Raw genomic sequence first — 8,539 nt, 5'->3', positions numbered from 1 at the left:
CGAGTTAATATATCCCCGTCTGGTCTTTGTCCGTGCGCTCTGTCACGCAAACGGAGCACATACGCAGCCTCTCCCACATATCACATAGCTCCAAAAAAGCTCACGATAGAAGCTAGAGGCTGCGTATGTGCTCCGTTTGCGTGACAGTGCGCACGGACAAAGACCAGACGGGGATATATTAACTCGGCTAAAGTGAGGTAAGAGCATATCTCAGTATGTAAAAACGGTGGCCTATTCCTTTAAGTGATCCTATTTATGATAAATATAATTTCATATTATTTAATAAAACAGACTTCCAGACCTATTATCAGCCCATTTTCATCTGCACTGAAACAAAGTAAATGATGTTCTGTTTTTGTTTTCTTTACAATACATGAAACGTTCCTTCTCATCCTCGTAGATATTGTGAGACTTTGTGGTTGGACATTTTCTATAGAATATCGCAGTTATTGTTACATCCCTGTTCACAAAATGGAGTTGAAGCTGAAATATACATACTGTACTGTGTATAAGACCTCTGCTCCGTGTTGATTGTCTTTGACAGCGTCTGTATTCACATTAAATAATTTGTCGTGGTGTTGGGTTATTACACATTTTTTTGTAATGACATTTTTTGGGTGTTTGCTATGTGTGGGTTATAATGCCAGCGACTGTCTACCTAAATGGAAATGAACCAAACGTTATTAAACACATAGATAACAACGGCTTAACAATACTTTATTGAGTATCTTATGAGTGGACACGCTTCAAACCTCACGACAGTAAAACAGTGAAGACACATGCTCTGCTGGAAACACATGGAGCTGAGATGGCTTTGTGCTTTACAGAGTCCCTGTTTATTTTCATTTTGAGGTCACATCTTAATGTACACACACTGGTAAAAGACCACGTAGCAATACTAATTTAATTGCAATATTATTTGTCCATATACTATTAAAAAAAACGTATTCTGAGCTGTTTCCATCACTTAAGTTACTGTGCAAACAATCTAAAGAAATCTAAATCCAAAGACCCTTAGAGATAATAAAGCAACACACATGCTGAAGTCCAGATTTATACTAATTCATAATGTAATATAAAATTCATCTCAATTAAAAAAATAAATAAAATAAATACATCTAATGATTTGGCAGGCCTGTTGGTTGGCCACTATCTTTGGCACAAAGGTGCGCTACACCTTGTGCTTTTTCAAACACCGCACCTGCCTAAATGAAACGAGACGACATTATTGCTCCACAGCTTCACATGCACACATTATATTAGACTCAAATATACTTCACAGACTGCAGCAAAAACAACGCTACCCTGCTGTGGCTGCCCTCTCTCGCATCCTTTGTGTACTAGTGATTGACAGATGCACAGTAGCTTTACATACAGTGATACAGTAGCCATGATGAACAGACCAAATATGTAGACAGGCACTATTTGTAGTAAATGGCGTGTGTTTTTTTTTTTTTCTTCCTCTATTTTATCAAGTAAACCTCACTGTCGACTTGAATAAAACGTCTACAACTTTGTATTTGTTACCAGTGAAATTGAGGTGGATTTTAGGAACATTTATTTAGGATGCCTGGCTTTGTGAATGGCTTGCTGCAGCCCTTTCTTCCCTGGGGGGGGAGAAAAACAGAAACAATAGACGATGATTGAGTGACAGACTTCTGAAACAAGGCTATTTCTCATGTGTGACTTACTGCATCCTGTCTGCTGCTGCCGATGCTGCTGCTGGAGGTCCTTGCAGGAAACTATTAAAACTTGGGCGAGAGAGAGAGAGATAATTAGAACAGGATTTATTGTGTGAGAACTGCTGAGATGAATCTGTGAAGTTGTGATTTATGCACAATTAGCCAATCCTCTGCTTGTTCTGGGCATAAATTATATATGCCATGGATCACTTCATAATAAAGGCCCATTTATTTTAGTGTATGATGAACGTACTTAGCATTTTAGAAAACCTTTGTTGCGCTCTTCCAGTAACTTCCACACAAGCCAATTTTAATTGAGAGGAATTAAAAAGTGATGATTAATGAATGATAAATTAATGAAAGTTCATCTAAGGCAGCAGCGGGGTCTGATACTAGAGGTGTTGCATTTACTCAAGTAAGATACTGAGCAGTTGCATCACATCACACTCACAATTGCTTGAGTGATAATGTTTTTGGAAGTAACAATGTCTGAACTTAATGGCAAGACTTCATTTTATTTCTTGGACTTATTCTCTACACACAGCTTCCAGAACTCTACTCTTCCTCCTTCATAGAACTGGGCACATTCTCTCTGTTCTGAACACTTCGTCAGTCACATCAGGCCAAAGGTTAGCGCTTTTTTTTATATGCAATGGCAATTTCATTTGAAAGCACATTGCACAGAGTTCAGTGCTGTGTGTTGTTGTATCTGGTCTGTGTGTGCAAGTCTGACAACAAAGTGAAGTTACTGGAAGGCTGTTTTAAACACAAGAGCTTTGTGGGTTTAGTCCCAGAGGAGGAAATAGTGTGCGGCGCTAGGAAAATGTGTGCTATGTGTCAGGATGGAACACCGATCAATGGAGAAAAAGTGTCAGTGCTTACTTTGAGTTCTCGGCCGCTTCCTTCAGCTCCTTGTCAAGACTGAAAATGAGGAGTTGAAAAAACAAGGTGATTTGCAAAGTCGTATGAAACAAGGAGAGGTGGCGCGAGTCGCTCACCTGATGATGCAGTCCGGGATCTCAATGCTTTCCATGGGGATGAGTTCCTGCAGCTCATCCAAACTATTGACATACTTTATCTTACTGCTAAACTTGGCACTGTGTGAGCAACGTAAACATTAGATTAACTGCCAGGTGCAGAACGGACAAAGTACTGCAGCAACACCCAAAGCACTTATGAACAGTTGAAGTGAACATTTCAAGTATTCCCAGTGGCACCCGGGGCTTGACATGCATTCCTTTTCAAATATTCTATAGTCAGACAGTTTTTCAACCCAGAATCTGAGAGAATAAGCTATGGTCAGTACCAAAACGTTAAAGTCAATGTATCACAAATTTCACAACATGTGCAAAATCAACCACTCTGTCTTGCATCTTGATGTTAAGTATGTAATAGTATATAGATTTTGTTCTTTGTAAAGTCCCTCCTTCCCAGATCTCAGCAACTAATCAGAGTCTAGCATCCTCCCACGCTGACCAATGAGACGAGCTTTTCCTGTGAACAAGCCTGTCAGGTCCAATCAGGAGGGAGGGGGAGGAGCTTGATCAGTTACTTTTGAAAACTCCTGCTCTCCTCATTTTGCAAAATAAGAAGGGCTTTCTGGTTAAAGAGGGGAGGGATTTGATTGTTTACTTTCAAATTTCACTCTTGTCTCTCCTCACTTTGCAAACTTACAGACTGTCACTTTAAGATTCCAGATACAAGCTAGGCAGTCCCTTAGGAAAAGGGTGAGGAGCTTTGTTACCACTCGAAGTAGAGCTGCTGCTCCTCCATGTCAAGGGGAGCCAACTGAGGTAGATGCCCTCCTTCGTCTGTTCCAGACACCAGATCCATGGTCTACATTTAGCACGGTGGCTAAAGCTAATGTCAAGCCCTGGTGGCAGCTGACAATGCGTAGAATAAAAGGTAAAGGTATAACAGGCAACACGTCAACATTGAATGCTCAAAACTAATATGAGCAGAAGGTAAAGGAAGGAAGAGTAAGACACGTTGCAATACAAATGTCCAAAACTGCAATACTTGAGGTGTACAGTATGTCCAGTCAGTAGTGGCTGGCTAGTGCATGATAAGAGCGGGAAACTAAGGCTGTCTCTGGTAATCTAATGTCGCTGAGAAACCACTGAAGCTGCTGGCTTTGCACTGTTCTGATTTATAGTTTAAAAAATTCTAAATGCTACATCTCATATGTTTACCCCACTGTACTCAGTGATTTGCAAAAAGAAAGGAAAAAAGAGGTTACAATAGCAATACTGTACCTGATGAAAGGTTTTGTAATGGCTAGAACAGTCCTGATAAACCATGATGGGTGAAGAATGATGAAGGATTTTAAGTTCTTTCGAAGTCTGAGGGAAGAGGACACTGGGCTGTAATTCTGCAGATATATGGGGCTCAAGAGTCCCACCTACCCCGAAACTGACTCTGGTTACAAAAGAGTCAAATCCTATTCATTCATCCTTTACACTTTTCAAATAAATAAATAAATATATAAAGATATATTAAAAGTTAAAGACTGGACAGACTTTTATGTTTCGATGATCCGATCAACATTGTCTGAGCTTATTTACCCGACTGCAGTTCATGGCAACACCTGTGTCAGACTGTGCTGCGGGATAAGATGTTATATCCAGTTTTATTAATTCTCTGCCACATTAATCAACAATAGAGTCTTTTTCTTCATCCAGGATAAGACATTTCTTAACCTGTACTAAGGACAATAGAAATAATAAGTAATATAATATAATAACAATAAATAGAAATATCCTTGATGAGACTGATTTTTTTATTATAAATAATTATGCGCAAAGGTTGGTATTATCACACTGCTGATTATGCTCAGCCGTGCTTTTAAACTCTTTAATTTAAAAAAAGTCTAAGGGGAATGGTTGTATATCTGAACCTGAGCATTTTTCGAGGTGAGCAAAACTCTTGAGCTCCAATACTAGTGTGCTGCTCTAAGCAGAAGAAATCAGACCTTCTGTCAATCATCTGGTAACACTTCTTGAGCCATCCCAAACCTGGCATTCTCCTGTGTGGTGTGGCTCCATTCAGATACACAATCATGTAGTCCTCAGCCACCATGAGCTCCAGCGTGCTGATGACATATCTGTGCAGAAGAGAAAGACTTTGCTCTCAATCAGCCAACAACAAAACTTCCACTGAGCAAAAAGAATCCTATAGTAGGTAAAGTCGATTGTTCTGTAATCATTTATTTAGGAGAAAAGCTTCAAGAAAAACACATTTGACAGCACTGCACTTGCTACACTTGATAATGAAACAAACACTGGCGAGCCGAGGTTTGTGCTTTTACATAAAGGAGGTAAAATGAAATCCCATCTGTTTTACTTTCTTCAGTTTAGTCTGATGAAGAAATGGTTTGAAATGTCTTTTGCTTTCAAAATAAGGTTTATTTCTAAGAGCAATATTCATATGATTTTGACCATATTTTGATCAAAAACAACTCATGCTTCAATGCTACTACAATAATAATATAAAGTTGGACTGACGCAGTTTCTTAGTGCATCGCCGAGATCCAAGACCTCAAGTGCTAAACCTTTCCCTCTTTCATTTCTTTCACTTTCTGGACAGGACGCACTATCATACTTCTTTGCTACACATTTTTTATGATTCCACATATTAATCAAAAGTAAAATATTGTATACTTTAGGATATGATACTCACAAAAACAGGTTCTCCATGATTTCATGATAGTCTGGTCGGTCACTGTCCGGCAGGAAACAGGCAGCAAAAACTATGATGGCACTGACACCTTTCCCATAGTAACCTGAAGAAAAAAGACCAAACCAAACACTTGATCAATGTCTTTTTGGACAATTATCTTGAATTTGTTTTACTTAATAACATTATTTTAATGTTTCTCGCCTAATAATTGTAAAGCGTGTTAAAGGGATATTTCACGATTTTTGACATAGGGCCTCATTTCCTAGTTATCCAGAGTGTTGCTGATTTCTGGAGATATATATATTTTTTTAATTCATGCAGTTCTTATATTTGAAGAGTTTCGTGGCGCTAGGCTAGTGCAAGGCTAGTGCATGTCTATGGTATCAGCTAGCCTGCATTAAAAACAGTCTGACCCGCTCCACAGAGCACCTGAGGCAAATCACTTATAACACCAGACTAACCATATAAATGTCTGTGCCGATAGAATCATTTTTGGAATATAACTGACCTTGTATCACATGAATGATCGCATTTTGAGGGACTATTTTCTAGCAGATCACTCCGCCGCTGCGTAGCTTATACAACCACGAAGCTGCTCAAATATAAGTTATTTTAAATGCAAAATGGTTAAAATTATTCTATGGACACAGACATTTATTTGGTTAGTCTGGCGTTATAAGTGATTTGCCTCAGGTGCACTGTGGAGCGGGTCACACTGTTTTTAATGCAGGCTAGCTGATACCATAGACATGCACTAGCCTAGCACCACGAAACTCTTCAAATATAAGAACTGCATGAATTACAAAAAAAACATCTCCAGAAATCAGCAACACTCTGGATAACTAGGAAATGAGGCCCTATGTCAAAAATCCTGAAATATCCCTTTAACAATTCAATGATTTGAATGTGACTTGTGTTTTTGTTGTCTTTTAAAGGAACATTTGAAATCAACATTTGTTTCACTGCTACAGTGTCTGCTGTGAATTCAACTCATTTCGCACTTTACAAATACTGTGTGCCGTCAGCTTTAAACCACAAGAGAAAAGTGACCATAAGCCTCAACTAAGAAAAGTATGGGAGATGCTTATAGTGGGTACGTTTTATGTAACTATAAGTTCTATTCACACACTTTCATGGCCCTGGATATCTGGCGCTCCTCCAAGTCTCTACAAATGTCTCATCTTATATCAGTTATGTATTTATTTATTTTTTTACAATTCCACACTCCAGTAGTATACAGTATATGCTTGTTTTTCGCAGGTTAAGGCTAGTTTTGTTCTTCAAGATCCTCAAACTCCACTATATAAAGAAAACATCAACAACAGATGAAAAAACACAGTAGAATATACACTACAGTACTTCACCTCCATGTGATATGACTTTCATGTATGGCTCGATGATTTTCATATTAATGCGATGCTCTTGCTCTCCAATGACGACAGTTCTCCACAGTTTGCCGTCCTGGCGGTCCTGGCGTTCCTCCTCAGCGCTGTAAGTAGGGATTGTGTTGAAGGCATCACTTGTCCCACTTTGGACGCCTGTATTGGGGTCTAAAAGTACAGAGACGCAGCATTAGACTTATCCGTAACACCACTGACTGTGTTCTGACAGACACACCTTCCCAGTCCGTCTCATGGTCAGTGTAGTCGAGGTAGTCTGCTTCATCTGGAGTGTCCATGTCGTCCACATTGATGTCCAGATCATCAGGAGTTTCCCCCAGGTCATCTTCACTCTGGTCCAAAGACAGGCTGATACGAGGCGCAGAGAGCTTCTTCCTCTGACTGGGACCTCCCTCCAGAGGCAGAGAGGTGGGCGGGACTACACACACACACACACAAGTCAAACAGCCATCTCGAACATCAAAGTGACCAATAGCAGATATTCTCCTCATTACCTGGCCTGCCTTCAGCTCCTTCAGAATTCATTTTAGCCAAGTCCGTCCACAGGAGGACCTACATGGACACACAAAAATAACAACAAATGACTTACTTTGAGAGCATGTTCCCCCATTTCTGGATGTGGAGGTCAGGGGAACATAGACCCTGCACCGGACAATGATATTTGTAACAGTAGGACATCGACGTCTATGAATAATAAATAGGCTATATTATGCTAGTACACATTCAACTTGCCAAAAAGTAAATGTAGGCTTTGAAATGAGCAGCCTAACATTGTGAGGTGAAAGGTCATGTTCCTTTCTGAATACTCTGTGAAGGCTAATGAAAGGATGGGGAGGAGAGTGAATGGAAGAGGCTGGGAGGCAGTGAGAGCAGGGACGGTTACATCACCAGCTCCTCTCTGCCTTCCCTTTGCCTCAAGAGCTGATTCAAATGAATGACGTATGTCTGCCTGCGTGAGCACACATTTTGCATTGATGCAAACAGCCTATGATGCAAACCCACACTGTGTCACGTGCGCACATTCGCACAAAAAAACAAAAAGAAGAATCTAGTGCCTAGCTGTCAAGCATTACCTGGAGAGTAGAGCTACGTGAATGTAACAAAATAATGGTTACAAATGTGCGCACCCACCCACACAATAAACAAGTATGTGATGGTTCATCGCTGTGGAATCTGAGGAGCGTCATCCACTTCACAGCCTGCGAAGTCCCACAGCCTCTGCTGAAGACTCCGCTCCTCCCTCTCCATCCTGCTTCCTGTGCTGCCATAGCTGTGTAAAAACTACATGTCCCTCTTGTTATCAGACCATTTCCTTACCGTTTGTGGAGCCCGTGCACGTGAGTCTGCGATCCTTCTGAGTTAGACCATTTGACAGATATTACATTTCCGCTTAATTCCTGCGCTGAGTCCCTCGGTGGAGATGGCTGGATGCAAACAGCTCACAGCTTCCACCATTTTGTGGTCACGTGATCTGGGTTTCTACCAAATAAGGAATGAATCATCTGCTACAATGTAGCTCTGTGCACAAGGACGTGCTCCTCTTCAGGCGGTGTGGCAGCATCCCGGACAGTCTTAGGAGTTATATGATATTATTATAGCAAACCGTCGAGGATTCAGACACACATGTGAAGAGGAACACGCTCATCAGAACTACAATGAGCTCTTTCCAACCTGCAGGCCCAACATGCACTGAACTTTTCAACCTCGTGGTTAAACATTCCGCAAAAAGCTGATGAAATAATGTTCACTCTTTAGGCAAGATAGTTGTGTTCAGCTGTT

General features: G+C 40.5%; 1 protein-coding gene across 1 annotated transcript; it reads right to left on the bottom strand.

Annotated features, from left to right (window-relative positions):
• Positions 1–689: 689 nt before the first annotated feature.
• On the bottom strand, positions 690–7,400 carry prune2 (prune homolog 2 with BCH domain). The gene is made up of 10 exons (XM_079551389.1): positions 7,255–7,400; positions 6,978–7,178; positions 6,725–6,910; positions 5,361–5,463; positions 4,654–4,785; positions 3,938–4,024; positions 2,681–2,779; positions 2,565–2,603; positions 1,692–1,751; positions 690–1,607 (listed from the first exon to the last, which is right to left on the bottom strand). Exons 1-10 carry the CDS (start codon positions 7,283–7,285, stop codon positions 1,562–1,564), a joined length of 984 nt encoding a protein of 327 aa, XP_079407515.1. The 5' UTR covers positions 7,286–7,400; the 3' UTR covers positions 690–1,561.
• Positions 7,401–8,539: the final 1,139 nt, after the last annotated feature.

The sequence above is a fragment of the Gobius niger genome, assembly GCF_951799975.1.
Source record: "Gobius niger genome assembly, chromosome: 2".
Taxonomy (NCBI): domain Eukaryota; kingdom Metazoa; phylum Chordata; class Actinopteri; order Gobiiformes; family Gobiidae; genus Gobius; species Gobius niger.
This window is presented reverse-complemented; position numbering and strand designations above follow the sequence as displayed.

Coding starts and splice junctions, on each gene's coding strand:
- prune2 (XM_079551389.1), bottom strand. CDS start 7,285: ATGAATTCTGAAGGAGCTGAAGGCAGGCCAG. Junction 1,752..2,564: donor GAAGCGGCCGAGAACTCAAA/GTAAGCACTGAC, acceptor CTCTCGCCCAAG/TTTTAATAGTTTCCTGCAAG. Junction 1,608..1,691: donor GCAGCAGCAGACAGGATGCA/GTAAGTCACACA, acceptor CTCCCCCCCCAG/GGAAGAAAGGGCTGCAGCAA.